Consider the following 15,599-nt stretch of genomic DNA (forward strand, 5'->3'; position numbering starts at 1 on the left):
TCATCCAAGTCATTGATAAAGATGTTGAATAAGACTGGGCCCAAGACAGAACCCTGTGGCACCCCACTAGTCACTACTCTCCAGGATGAGGAGGAGCCATTGATGAGCACCCTTTGGGTTCGGTCAGTAAACCAGTTACAAATCCACTGAATGGTAGCATTGTCTAGCCCGCATTTTACCAGCTTCTTTACAAGAATATCATGGGGCACCTTGTCAAAGGCCTTGCTGAAATAAAGATATGCTACATCCACAGCGTTCCCTTCATCTACCAGGCTTGTCATCAGCTGGAAATGACACTGGATGAAACTGATCTAAAGCATGTAAGACAACCATGAGCACACATGCTTTTCATGATGGCCTTTGTTAAATTGTAGGAAGAAGCTTTGAAGCAACATCAGTTTTATTTTATTTTATATTTTTTTAAAAAAAAAATACAGTTGAGACCTGTGACAAAATACTGCTGTGGATCCTGACCTCTAACAGTAGTGCTCCTGGTCAGATTTCAGCCAGTCTCTTTCCCCACTGGGATACCAAAAAATTGCACAGAGCTGAAGTAGAAGCTGTGGGGAGCAAGAGAAAGTTCTCTCACTTCTACCTTTGCCCCCTACTCCTCCCCAGGAGGCAGTGATGGCAACCATCATGGATGGCTTTAAAAGAGGATTAGGCAAATTTATGGAGGAGAGGGCGATCAACAGCTACTAGTCAGGATTAGGGTTGCCAGACTCAATAGAGGACAGGACGTCTGTGCCTTTAATTGCCCTGCTCTCTTTTGAGCCTGGAAACCTTAAAGAGAAACCAGCAGACCCTTTGCTTGGAAATTAAACAAAGGGTCTGCTGGTTTCTCTTTAAGGTTTCCAGACTCAAAAGAGAGCAGGGCAATTAAAGGCACAGAAGTCCTGTCCTCTATTGAGTCTGGCAACCCTAGTCAGGATGGCTGTGCTCCACCTCCAGAGTTGGAGGCAGCAATGCTTCGGAATACCAGTTGCTGGAAACCACGGGAGGGGAGAGGGCCTCTGTGCTCATGTTCTGCTCCCTGGTTTCCCACAGGCATCTAGTTGGCCACTGTGAGAATGAGACACTGAACTGGATGGGCCATTGGCCTGATCCAACAGGTTATTCTTACGTTCTCCACTCTGATGAGGTATGCACAGTTTTTGCTTTCTTTGGGGGCTTTTGTATCTTCTTTCATTTTTAAGTTTTCATTTTTTTTTTCCTGTTGGGAGTTTTGTATCTCTTTTCATTATTGTAAGGGGAAGGGAATACAGAGATCCCCCTCCCATCATCAAGAGCAGCTCCTCAAATAGCAGCAATGCCAGCGGGGAGGGGGAGGGGTCCAGTGAGGAAGGAGGCAGAGGGATGCAGGGCTCCAGCAACACAGAAGAGCCCCTGCTACACATGAGGGAGGAAGAAAGAGCGGGAGAAGGAAAACATGGAGCACAGGCCCTTCCCCCCCCCCCCCGGTTCCGGAATTATGCAGGAGAAGGCGGGGAAGATGGTTTGCCGTCCCGAGACTCTTATGTTGGAAGAAGACGAGGGGCGGGCCATTCCCGGATTCTGCCTCGGACTAGCAGACATGTTTCTACACACCCATTCCACTGTAAATAGATTGCACTAAATAAAACTGTCTAAAGACAAGAATGTGGAGCGTCGTTACTCTAGAGTAGTCGCAACAACAGCCTCTGACAATTATTATTATTATTATTATTATTATTATTATTATTATTGTAAATTTTATTTTTATTGAGCATGCTTTGGAGTTCTTCTGAGTCCCCTGATGCAATATTTATTTGTGTTTGAGTGCTGCTGTATAAAAGCAATAGCTCTCTACCCCTGAAGAAAAAGATGAATGAAGGTGACCCTAGATGCTAGAGGGCATTTCTTCTTTTCTTGCCTTACATTATGCCTTTTAAAATCAGGGGTGGATGACTCTGTCAGTGTTAGTTTCTCTGCATTCCCCCCCCCCCAAAAAAATCTTCTGTTCAGTTCACCACATTTCTGTACGAGTTTTCACTTTTAAAAAAATTCTCATTAAAGCCTGTTAGCATTTTAGTGTATATTTGTCCAAATATGCCCATGTTTGTAAGCCATCTCCCCTAATATAATTTTTGTTACTTTCAGTAATCAGTTACGATTGCCATATTTCAAAAAGTGCAAATCCAGATACAAAAGTTGTTGAGCTCTTTTTCTTTTGGCCCAAAGTTGTTGGGCAAAATCTCCAAGAAAAAATAAATAAGTTTTTAACCTTTTTTTAAAAAAAGGAAAATCACCAAAAAAAAAACCACCCAACACTTCCCATATGGACTGCCAGGGACAGGGGTTTCCCTGGACATTTTAGCCATGTTTAGATAATTCCACCCAGACGTCATTTTCGAAGGACGAATCCTGAGAAATTCGGGGTGTATGGCAGCCCTATAATCTTTGCATTTTTATGCACACTTCTTTCTAATACACACATTTTTGTAAACATATTTTGGCAGAAGAATTGCACTGCAAAATTTAGAGAAGTGAAATGGAAGTGTTTTCATCTGCAGTTGGGGGGGGGGGTTAGGCAAACTAGGTGCACAGAACCAAATTTCTCCCCTGCTCTCTAATTTTGCACATAGCACTGTTTTTTGTTAGTTTTCCATTAGTCTATAGCAGGCATCCCCAAACAGGACCAGTGGTCAGGGATGATGGGAATCGTAGTCCAAAACATCTGGAGGGCCGAAGTCTGGGGGTGCCTGGTCTATAGAATAAAAACAAGCCTGAAAAGGCAGCGTTAGGAAGGGAAGCCTTTCCATTTCAAAAATGTCAGGGATATTGTCCTTTTTCGAGGAATTTAGATTAAGGTTACCAGACATCCCCATTTCCGGATTTACAAATCAGTCCCCATACAAAATCCATTGAAGCTGAAAAGTGTCCCCTGATTCATTGAAAAAAAATCTGGTAACCTTAATTTAGATGGCTAAGTCTGTAACTGCCGATATAGACAAGCTGTCCCCACAGAAGAGGAGAGGGCTTAAGTATAGAGGGGGCTGAGTCACCTGGTAACCAAGAAACCAACTCTTGCTGAGACTGAGAGAGAAAGACAGACAGAAATGGAGTGAGAGGGAGGTCTGAGACAAGTTATCCATTCCTCCTAGCCATACAGCAGCATACCTTGATATGTACACCAACACAATTCAATACCTGCTGAATCAGCCAATGCCATTTACATATTTTGCATGCCAACCAGTGCCGCCTACTATACAGTATGCTCCAGGAAAGATGGCCTCTCGTAACAAAAAAGACAGCTGGATGTTGCTGTCCCTTCATAAATCACTGCATAGTTTTCCTTTAAATAGACTTGGATTTGTGGAACTGCCCCCCTGTCCCCAACTTAAAAGTAAATAGTTCATTAGTGGGAGGAAGAGCACACAAGAGAAATAGGGCCTTTGGGAAACATTAAACTTCTATATCCAGCGTAGTTTCCATCTGTTTCAGCCATGCAAGGATGTAAGTCATGAACCTCAAGGGCAGAGGTCAATGACTCAGCACGTTAGACTTCTGTGTGAGCTTTAAATTACCCACTGGCAATGAACCCTCGGCATTCGAGGAAAGAGTATTTCAACTCTTTAGTCATATAAATCCCCCCTCCCTTTCTATATATATAGAAAGCTGCATCCATCCCCCCCCCCAAAATCAAGACATAGATCTTTAATATTAGCACAATGTCGTCCTTCAACATGACTAGAAGTTACTGGGGCTTTCATGTTGGTACCAAAGGGATTAACTTGTTATTTTAGCATCTAATTCAATTTTCTCTCTCTCTTTTTAAGAGCCAGTGAATGTACAGATATTGCCAGAATTCCATGGATCATTGCATGCAAGGGCTACCATGATCTATCTGCCTAGGGACACAAGGCCACAAAGTGGATTATGTTCCTAGGGGGAAATACGTTTTATCAATTGTTATTCATTTATTTTCATTTTTATACTGCCCTTCCTCTTTTGGGAGCTTAGTGGGAAACCATGTAAGACTTCAACCGATACAATAAAAGCATCTACAGAGTACATTTATTACCTAGTGCAATACCAGCAGCTGAAATCTGAGCAAATATCCATGTTTCAAAGGCCCAGATGAACAGCAATGTCTTTAATTGGCACTTAAATACCATCAGCATAGGGGACAGACATGCACTGTCGGGGAGGGAGTTCTACAAATGAGGGGCTGCCATGAAGAACACCCGTCATTACTCACCACCCTGCAAACCATAGAAGTAAATAGGAATCCACCTTATATGGAGGCAGACCATTGGTTTATCTATATTGTATGCACTGACTAGAAGTGATTCTCCAGGGTTTCAGGCATGGTTCGTGTTATGTATTCAGTGGTCTGTGTTTGCCTGAGCTTGAGTATGGACTAAGGATTCTGAGCTCCTGTGTTCTGATTCAATACATGATATCCAATCACAGAACACTTCAGGATTTGGGCCCCCTTAAACTCTGAGTCATGTCGCACCTTGGAAGTTTAGACAGCCAATCACGTTGGGAGTTGCCCAGGCCTTCAGAAATGTATATGAGCAGTTCTTGCTGTTATCACTGTGTCTTGCCTCGTGGGAACCCACCTACACTTCAGGTGTCTTCCAATTGTAACTGGAAGATACAATTGGAGATACAGGGGGGGGGGGCAAAAATTGAACAAGTGGTTTTCTAGTATGGAAATACAATTATGGGAAATGCTTCACCTGTTGACATTCTGTCTGCAAGACATCTTAATCAAGACATCAAGACACCCTCCAACACACCCATCCACAATGAGGATACAAATTTGCACATTACACAAAGCATATGCTAATGTTTCACAGATCTGTGACCTCTTTTGCAAGTCAAGCAGAGATCCTAATCTGCTTCTAGGTCTAGAACCCCCCCCCCCCCAATATTCAGTGATCTTAGAGGAGGAACTAAAATTGTAACTGGAAGATACAATTGGAGATACAGGGGGGGAAGGCAAAAATTGAACAAGTGGTTTTCTAGTATGGAAATACAATTATGGGAAATGCTTCACCTGTTGACATTCTGTCTGCAAGACATCTTAATCAAGACATCAAGACACCCTCCAACACACCCATCCACAATGAGGATACAAATTTGCACATTACACAAAGCATATGCTAATGTTTCACAGATCTGTGACCTCTTTTGCAAGTCAGGCAGAGATCCTAATCTGCTTCTAGGTCTAGAACCCCCCCCCCCAATATTCAGTGATCTTAGAGGAGGAACTAAAATGGCTGCTATCCCGGGCTATCTTGGATTTGATGGTCATGGCTCCTAATGTTTTCCAGAGTCTTTCTATTCTATTCCTAGGCCATTTATTTGGGACATATAGTAGAATTGTTCACATGCTACAGGAACAAAGGTACAAGCTGTCTCTCTCTATGACATTGTCCTCATGTTTTGAAATGGTGAGCATTTCTCCCTGACAGCCAATCTCAACTTTGTCAACACTGGTGACAATGTACTGAGCTACCTTTCTGAATTAAGAGTCTCAATGTTAGCCATTTCCTTTTTAAAATGACATGCATGAGTAGGGATAGTAGACTGTCTCTTCATTTTCCTTCTTATGCTCAAGGCTCTTATTACAAGGATGTGATGCTAATTGAACATTACACTTCCATTTGGACTCCTAGGTAAAGTCCAAATTAAAAATGACAACAGCTCAGTAAGACATCTATAGTTATCCTGCTACCTATCAGTAATAATGAAATGGGTTTCACAGAATCCAGAGGTCAGAGAGACTTCTAATAATTTATATTCTACTTTGCAAGTCCACTACATAATTATTTCTCTTGGCAGCTTTGAACTTGGCCTTGTGTTCCTGGTCACATCTCTTTGAAAAAAATGGCTGCTGAATATTGATCTTAATTGGATTAGCTGTCACAAGAACAAGATTTTACATATAAAAATGCTTGAAATACAATTTCTCACCATTTTCATTCTTCATTATATTATATATATATATATATATATATATATATATATATATATATAGAGAGAGAGAGAGAGAGAGAGAGAGAGAGAGAGAGAGATGGTGATGAAGAGTGAAAATGGTGAGAAATTGTATTTCAAGCATTTATTGCAAAAATGAAAACCAGGCCAAGTAGACTGAACCCAAGACTTTCATAATCTGGGTCCAAGACTGAATACTTGTAGCCAGTGCTATTTTTCCAGAAAAAGAGGTGCTAGAACTCACCATGAACACCTCCCTCATTCTCTTTGAATTCCAGCAAGTTCCGGCTGAAAAATGACCTGCTTGTAGCAGACTTGAATACTATGTTCAATCATGTTGCTTACATTTGACCAACAGAGTTTTGGGAATTGTAGCACTATAGTCAACAGCATGAAAAACCCTTTCACTTAGCTGTGAAGTCATGGATAGCCTCAAGCAAACCTCATTTTCCTCGGTTTAAGCTTCTCCCATTTCTTAGAGCCAAACTAAGATGACACATTATTCATGCAATTAGCAACTGAGGGAGCAGAGGGTTAAAGCAAATGACCCCACCCCCACCACCCCATGCCAAGATCCCAAATACAGATCAGACCTGCAAAAAATCTTTTTTTTCTTTCACCATTCATTGTACATCAATAACTATGTTCTGTACATTTTTCTCCCGCAAATCCATAAGCCATCAGCACATTTGGTTTTAGCAGCAGCTAACAAGCTTTTGTTATGAAAGCAAATATTGTTAAATACTCTTTATTCCACTTAACAGGGAAGGAATACACACTGATTAAGAACCTCAAGTGTTTGAAAATAGCCAACTACAAAATGTCAAACAAATTTGTCTGTTAAAATCCATCACAACATAAACAAACAAGCTGTTATAATTCAGGTAGTTTAGTCAAATCTGTTTCAGATACATATTAGGTTGGTTAGCAGATAGTGCTAAACCATAGTTTAATTTTACAAGAATGAGTCCCCAGGACTCAAGCACTCTCTGTTCCCCTGGAAAGGCTGTAAGGAGGTGGTTTGAAGCTTTCACTTGCTTATCCACAATTTGCCATGTTGTCCAAACCCAACAAGCCAACTTCAAACTATAGTTTATTATGCTCGCTGTTTTTCACCAACCATATCATAGTTAAGTTAAATCACAGTTGAGGGTTCAGATGACATGTTAAACCAGGCATCCCCAAACTGCAGCCCTCCAGATGTTTTGGCCTACAACTCCCATTACCCCTAGCTAACAGGACCAGTGGTCAGGGATGATGGGGATTGTAGTCCAAAACACCTGGGGGGCCAAAGTTTGGGGATGCCTGTGTTAAACTGTGATTAATCTAAAATTAATGTGGAAGCTTCTGATCTCCCTGTAGTTGTATCAGAGAAAGAGTTGAGAGGGACAGGAGGAGTATACAAGCCCGCACAGGGCTAGTTTTTCCTAGAAGCACAGCATTTGCACAACCTTATTGTTTGGACCACTTCTCACAAGGGATTTCAAACTTGAGTATGGTTTCTTAAAAGGGACATGTTGTTCCATAAGTTATGAAGTGGCCTAGATGTTTTAAGCAATGTTTTCCCCTCTCTCTCTTCAACACACATGGAAATTGAAAATACAGTGGTACCTTGGAAGTTGAAAAGAATCTGTTCCGGAAGTCTGTTTGATTTCCAAAACCTTCGGAAACCAAGGCGCAACTTCCGATTGACTGCAGGAAGCTCCTGCAGCCAATCGGAAGCTGCAGAAGTCGCTTCGGATGTTTGGGTTCCAAAGAATGTTCAAACACTGGAACAATCACTTCTGGTTTTCGATCGTTCAGGAGTCAAAATGTTTGACTCCAAAGGCGTTTGAAAACCAAGGTACGACTGTATGGACCTGATAGCTTCTCACAATGTATATTAAATATGGAAACTTATATCTGAAACATGCATGTTTGAATATACAAACAGAACACCATGCCTAAGATAATCTTGAGCTATGACACTAAATAACTTTCAGAAAGTGCCTCTATGTGAAGCAGAATGAACCAGATACAGGTTTTGCATTCTAGTAAAAACTGGGCTTTGAGATGCTGCCTAGAAACGATCAATGAACCAAGAAAATAAGGTCTTATATTTTGGCTGCAGTAACAAAGCCCAATTTTTATCAATGGTGATGGCTCGGTATGTGTAAATCTCTCCTAGGAGACAATATTCAGAATGCCAGACAGAATTTGTTTACAGTGATTCATTCAAACCTTAGCTAAACCATAGCAGCATATATATAAAACGACTTTCTTCCTACTTTAAACCTCAGAGAGAGAATTATAGTGCCATTTGAAAAGAAAAGCAACCCTCAAGAATCTGATTAAGATAAAGTTCTGGTGCTCTGAAAACATGGATAATAAATACTGTCACTTTTTCAACTCATCTCTCATTGCACTTTGGTCATTCTTTGCAAGAGCAACATTCATCAACATGATACACATTGTTGTTAAGTTGCTTCTTAATCCATCTGCTGTGAGAAAATAATGCTTAACTGATTGGGGCAACTCTTGGGAAAGCCTATGATAAGCTTGTCAGCATCTCATTAACTTCAGGAAGCCTTTGCAGCTTGCAAATTGATTTAGGGAATCAGCCTTATACAGGGATATGATTTCAGGCCCACCCCAAATACCAACAACAACCACTATAACGGGAGGTGCTTAAGAACATCAGTTTGAAAAGATTTTGTGAGTGTATTATGTTAGACGTGTCCAGCAAATCTCTTCTGCATCTGAAAATGTTGTTGTGGGAAAGGTTATAGGTTACTCTACATACAAGGCTGCTGAGGTTTTAGGAGCAGGTCAACATATTTACTTCCCCATTTCTCCCAAGAAGACACTTTCATAACTCTTACCATGTTTTTGTAACTGCAGATGACTTACAATTGACTTAGACAGAGTCTGAATTATGATTTCCAAGTTAGCGAAACAGGCTGGTTCTCACATATTAACACACACACCCCCCACACACCCATATAGTCTGGTGAGCAGAGGCAAGGGTGATATACGGTAGTTGGAGAGGACTCATGTCCAGGTGGTTGTAAATCTCTTTCTGATCCTCCATCTAACCTGCAGGTACCTAGCGGCCTGATTACTGTGTTATTTTCAGGGCAAGCCCACCCATAAGGCAAGGTGAGGTGACCTAGCAGTGTCTGTGAGTGCATTCATATTGGGTGTTTGTAATTTCATTCTCTAGTGATTAAGCAGAAATAATAATAATAATAATAATAATAATAATAATAATAATAATTTATTATTTATACCCCGCCCATCTGGCTGGGTTTCCCCAGCCACTCTGGGCGGCTTCCAACAGAAACATTAAAATACACTAATTTCTTAAACATTAATAGCCTCCCTAAACAGGGCTGTCTTCAGATGTCTTCTAAAAATCTGGTAGCTATTTCCCTTTTTGACATCTGATGGGAGGGCGTTCCACAGGGCAGGCACCACCACCGAGAAGGCCCCCTGCCTGGTTCGCTGCAACCTGGCTTGTCGCAATGAGGGAACCGCCAGAAGGCCCTCGGAGCTGGACCTCAGTGTCCGGGCAGAACGATGGGGGTGGAGACACTCCTTTAGGTATACATGTGCATAATTGCAAGTTATACAGTATTTTTATAGGGTTGCCAACTGATCATTGGTAGTGGTGGGGAAAGCTGCCTTGTCCTATTACGTTAACACAAGTTCAATGTGCAGGAATTAGCAGGAAAGATTTTCACAGAAATATTATTGCCTGTAGTGTTAGTTGCTGAAGATCAAATTGTTGAAGACAGGACTAAAAGGTTCAGGTTCAAAAGTTGGCAATCTTATTGTCTATGGAGTGCAATACTAACTTTGGCTTAGACTTGCAAACCAGTGTTGGAGGTGGAGTAAAATAGTTCTCGGGCATCCATGCACATGGTGTCAGGATGGGAAAGATCTGAAGAGGCAGAAGGGGAGGGGGCTCAGCTGTAATAAGAAGCAAGAGTGAGAATAAAAGGTGGAAGTTCAGCACTAGTCTGGCAAGTTCACAGACACATCCCTAGACAGACAAAACTCTTGCCAAGCGCCATGAGGTTTTGGGAAATGTTTCAAGCAGATCCACGAGTCTTTAAGAAATGGGGGAAAAAATGATGGTATCGAAGTAAAAACACAGAAGAATATTACCAGACTCAGCCTTAGCTGCATGATAACGGTAATGAAGTAAACTCAAAGCTTTAAAAGGTGTTTCAAAAGGGGTTTATCATTGGCTGTGGTCATGCAACATCACTTAGCTGTCATTGTGAGCAGCAACCTTCAAGACTAGAGAGTCAGCAAAAATATTGCCTGAAGTTTGGCTATACCTTGTACTATGTCAAGAAATTAAACACAAGATGTCCATACTTTAGTGCAGGGGTGGAGAATCTCAGGCTTGGAGGCCAAGCATTACCCTCTATGGCACACAATCTGGCCCTTGGGGGGGGGGGGGTCATCACAAGCCACACCCTCTTTCCCCAGGCCACACCCATCACCAGGCTTGCTTTGCATCCTCCTCGAGTATTTTTGCTTTGTTGGAATATGCCTTGATTCAAACGTTTCTGTTATGATATGCTTAAGGATAGAAAGTGCAATTGCTAAGTCAAGTTCAGCGGCAAACAAAAACCCAAATTCATTTGCTTCAAGCTGTATCTGCATGTGCATGTTAAGTACAGCTTCCTATAGTTTACATTTATGTCCTATTCCTATGAGATGGTTCCCCTTTCCACTAAACGAAAGCAGATCCATGTTTACATTCAGGTGTGGTATGCTTCTTTTGCTTGTACTTCCTGGGGAAACAAGTGATTATACATCAGGTGCAGACATAAGTCAGTCAGAGACATCCCCTGTGAGTCATGTAAGATGACATTCATTATGAAATAGGCTGCGTACTACAGTTAAGGATGGCAAAGTAGAGATCCAAACTGCAGTTCTTCAGTGAATGAGCGTGGATGGAATTAATGGGGGGTGGGTACATACTCTCAACAATTCCTTAAACAGATGCTCATGAACATTTGTGATATTGCATTGTATTTTTCTTATTTATTTTGAGACAGTAATTTCAAGATTCCAGCACCAAGGGACCTCTCAATAAAAAAAACAGGTTTTGCTTAGGCAAAAGACACCCCTCTATAAAATTCAGATCTCTATCAATCTTCCACAAAACCTCTTCTTCTTTCCAGCCCCCCATACAATGTGTCCTCATAACAGTCTGCTGGTACTCTGGCACCAACTCACAAACTAGCAGCAGATCCTGGCCAACTATTTCTAAATCAGTATTTTAAAGCAACAAACATCTAGCTAATGTATAAAAGAGTCTAGGTTGGTGGCAGCATATTTCAGATGGTCACACTTGGGATTAATGAGCTACAAATGTCTCACACGAAGATCAGTCACTCCTCCCTTCACAGTTCAGGGAATCGGACAAGGCAGCCTTTAACTAACCAAAGTTTCCCATGTCATCCAAACCTAGAAAATGCAGTTCCCCATTTTGGAACATGACATGATATTAAATCAATTATAATATCCTGGTTTGTTATGAAACTGGCAACCATAGATTCCAATTTGGGTAGACACATAGATGACAAACTTGGCTGCCCCATCACAACTTGGTTGCCTTCCACTCACACCCACATTGGTGAATGTTGATTCTATAAAGCTCATCTACAATCATCATCATCTTCCCCACCTACCCTACCATAATATGTGTGCAATTGTGTGTGCATGGGGGTGGGGTGGGAGAAGCCAATGACAAACAGAGAAAGTTGACATTGTGTGCACATGAGGCCTGCTGTCAGAGTAAATGGAGTTATGAAATTAATAAGCCTTATATTGACCCTTCCCTTTCGCAATGGCCAAATGTGTGTGAGACCCATTCCTGGGAAGGATTGAGAATAATTGCAGAAGAAAAAGGTTGTTAGCTATTCTATATAGAGACCCAGATAAATCTTTGAGGTTTTGCCATCTCATTTGAAAGTAATAATAATAATTTATTATTTATGCCCCTCCCATCTGGCTGGGTTCCCCAGCCACTCTGGCCAGCTTCCAACTGGATGTTAAAAACACAAGACAGCATTAAACATTAAAAACTTCCCTAAACAGGACTGCCTTCAGATGTCTTTTGAAAGTAAGATAGTTGCTTATTTCCTTGACATCTGATGGGAGAGCCTTCCACAGGGCAGGCACCACTACTGAGAAGGCCCTCTGCCTGGTTCCCTGTAACTTCACTTCTCATAGTGAGGGAACCGCCAGAAGCCCCTCGGCGCTGGACCTCAGCGTCCGGGCTGAATGATGGGGGTGGAGACACTCCTTCAGGAATACAGAACCAAGGCTGTTTAGGGCTTTAAAGGTCAGCACCAACACTTTGAATTGTGCTCAGAAACGTACTGGGAGCCAATGCAGATCTCTCAGGACCAGTGTTATATGGTCTCAGTGGCTACTTCCAGTCACTAGTCTAGCTGCTGCATTCTGGATTAATTGCAGTTTCCGAGTCACCTTCAAAGGTAGTCCCACGTAGAGCACATTGCAGTAGTCCAAGCGGGAGATAACTAGAACATGCACCTTTCTGGCAAGACAGTCTGCAGGCAGGTAGGGTCTCAGCCTGCATACCAGATCGAGCTGGTAGTCTCCCTGGACACAGAATTGACCTGCACCTCCATGGACAGCTGTGAGTCCAAAATGACTCCCAGGCTGCGCACCTGGTCCTTCAGGGGCACAGTTACCCCATTCAGGACCAGGGAGTCCTTCACACCAGCCCACCTCCTGTCCCCTAAGAACAGTACTTCTGTCTTGCCAGGACTCAACCTCAATCTGTTAACCACCATCCAGCCTCCAACTGCCTCCACAGGATCTTCACAGCCCTCACTGGTTCCGATTTAAAAGAGAGGTAGAGCTGGGTATCATCCTTATATTGATGAGCACCCAACCCAAACCCCCTGATGATCTCTCCCAGCAGCTTCATGTAGATGTCAAAAAGCATGGGGGAGAGGACGGAACCCGGAGGCACCCCACAAGTGAGAGCCCATGGATCTGAACACTCACCCTCCAACACCACTTTCTGAACATGGCCCAGGAGGAAGGAGCGGAACCACTGTATAGCAGTAACCCCAGCTCCCATCCCCTCTAGCCAGTCCAGAAGGATGTCGTGGTCAATGGCATCAAAGGCCGCTGAGAGATCCATCAGAACTAGGAAACAGCTCTCACCTTTGTCCCTAGCCCACTGGAGATCATCGACCAGCACAAAAGTATATGAAGATGGACAATGTGGATGTTGTTATTGTATATACCACCAGCACCTGTTCCTCTGTGTCCCCTACCAGATCAAAACATTGATGAATTGCACAGATTGAGGCAATATAATAACACATTATAGGACTAATACAAATCTTGACTAATATAAAGTGCAGTCTTTAAATGCCTTTAAAAACAAACTAACCCAGAAGTCTTCAAGATCTAAATGGTGCATCAATTGGACACGATGCCCTTAACAAGCCCTGTTAATTTATCCTGACACATATAACTGCTAGTTGTCAAAAGCCTGTTACACATGTGATTCCAGACACATAATTAGATAAAAAAGATGGCACTTTAAAATGAATTTAAATTCAGGCTTACCACTGGGCAAAGAGACTGAGGAATGAAGTTCATGTTTGCACCAATCCACATGTGAATTGCTGAAGTTGGTCTCAAAAATTTCTGGCTGAGAATAACATCTGCCATCCACATCTTCAGGAGAGAGAGTGTCCAGTTCAATTTTCTCAAGTGACATTGCAAAAATAAAAATAAAATTAGATAAAAGTTTCAGTTATCCGCTGGGTATGATGAAGTGACCCCAGGTGAATCCTTGGCTTGGCTGCCAAATAAAAACTTCAAGAAAATGACCAGTGGTTCACAAAAACCCAGAATCAGTAATTCCAGTAAAGTGGGTACAAGCTCAGGTACATCTCCTGGACTTCATAGTTTTGTCCCAGGATTAAAAACGAAACGAAACCCCAAACCCTATTCCTTTTAAGAAAGGTTTTCTATACTTGTGTGACAGCAATGCTATGGTGTCTCTGTGTGGCTGCTGAAGAAATAAACAGGATAAGTGGAGACATCTGTATGCTTGCTAAGATCTGCTCCTAATAACTTTGTTTTAGCAGCCCTAATTCACATTTCAATTCTCATTTGTTGAGCTGGGAGGGGCTTAGTCATACCAATGAAAACAAGTGGATTCCACATTGCAGTAGGCAGCTGAAAAGTGGAAGTTAGTTATGCCAGAATTCCCAGACCTCCTCTCCTTGGAAATTTGCAACAAGGTACCTAAAATCAAGAGCAAACGTATGCTTGAGACCAAATGAGGTACAGCTACAGAATCCATGCCCCCAAATATCAATGATTTTCAGCAGCCCAGCATCAAAAAAACTAACCATTTCTTATGATTTTAATGGTATTATTATTATTATTATTATTATTATTATTATTATTATTATTATTATTATTTGCCAATTGGTGTGTGTCATTGTGGTTATACACCTTGTGCATTTCATGTGTGGAAAGGTAAGGTGTAAACATAAGAAATGAAAATGAATCAACAAGTAATTGTTGGGCTCATGTGTTTTTTTTATGGTCCTCATGATTTTAAGTAGAAGGTCACGATCACTGGTGTATTTTCAAATTTACAAAGCAAAAGTGCATAACCAGAAAGCATTGTCCAGTCATTAAGGAATCCTGTGTACTTTTCTCAGGGCCTGTGTCAAACTTTAGCAACCAAAAATCCTCAGGAAATTGGCCAGTGACCCATCAATGAATCAGAATCTATCTCCTACCTATTCCTGCCATAGAAAATGTGCTCCACTGACACCTACACCATACATTTAAAGCACATGGCTTTCCCTGACAAAATTATGGGAAGTGAAGTTTGCTCCCCCACAGAGCTACAATACCCAGCACTCTTAACAAACTACAGTTTCCAGAAGTTTTTGAGGGAAGCCATGTGCTTTAAATGTATGCTGTGGATGTGACTCATTTCAAGAAGGAATGCACCATAGTATTCCTAATGTTTTCTCTCCACTTCTATCCCATATGCTGTGCAGATGTACAGAGCATCACACATCAAAAGAACTTGTTTTCTTCTCCTCGCTCGCTTCAGTGCCTGCCCCACTTTCCAAGCCCAGATGAAGAGAGGCACCTTCTGGCCACAGTAAGAAATTGCACACAATGTGATACACTGGCTTCGCGTTGAAGTTATTCTGGGGCCTTACGGTTTCCTGTATGCCACAGCTGATGAAAATTAGGCTAACACCACATCAACGGCGTTCCTAATGAACTATAACAAAACAAGAGGAAATAATACATAGATACAAAAATTACTATCCCGTGTAGATTTTGGGTGCCTTCCACTGGACAAAATACAGTCCTTAGAGATCATAATTAAGTATATATTTTGCACGACATTTTTCTTTATGGCAGAAAAATCAATCAAGAGAAAGGGAGAAAACATAGAAGCTAACGCTGTTATCCTGTGCAACTGATGTACTTATCTGATAGCAGTAAACTCAATCTCTCCAAATCTCCTCAAGGCGCAATTTTGTGATGCTTGTTTTGTGGATTGGATTCACAGATAGAGAGAAGCCAATCCTTGCCATCAACAAGGC

The 15,599-nt window shown here is 41.8% G+C and overlaps 1 protein-coding gene across 2 annotated transcripts in view; it reads right to left on the minus strand.

Annotated features, from left to right (window-relative positions):
• Window positions 1-13,931, minus strand: part of ANO3 (anoctamin 3) — a 233,229-nt gene extending 219,298 nt beyond the window's left edge. The window contains exon 1 of one of the 2 annotated variants that reach the window (XM_035117599.3): window positions 13,579-13,931. In XM_035117599.3, coding sequence (XP_034973490.2) covers window positions 13,579-13,732 — 154 coding nt within the window. In that variant the 5' untranslated portion in view covers window positions 13,733-13,931. The remainder of the gene's footprint in view (window positions 1-13,578) is intronic. The other variant, XM_060275243.2, reaches the window with a different exon arrangement.
• Window positions 13,932-15,599: the final 1,668 nt, after the last annotated feature.

Source organism: Zootoca vivipara, chromosome 1 (assembly GCF_965207765.1).
Source record: "Zootoca vivipara chromosome 1, rZooViv2.hap1.1, whole genome shotgun sequence".
Taxonomy (NCBI): domain Eukaryota; kingdom Metazoa; phylum Chordata; class Lepidosauria; order Squamata; family Lacertidae; genus Zootoca; species Zootoca vivipara.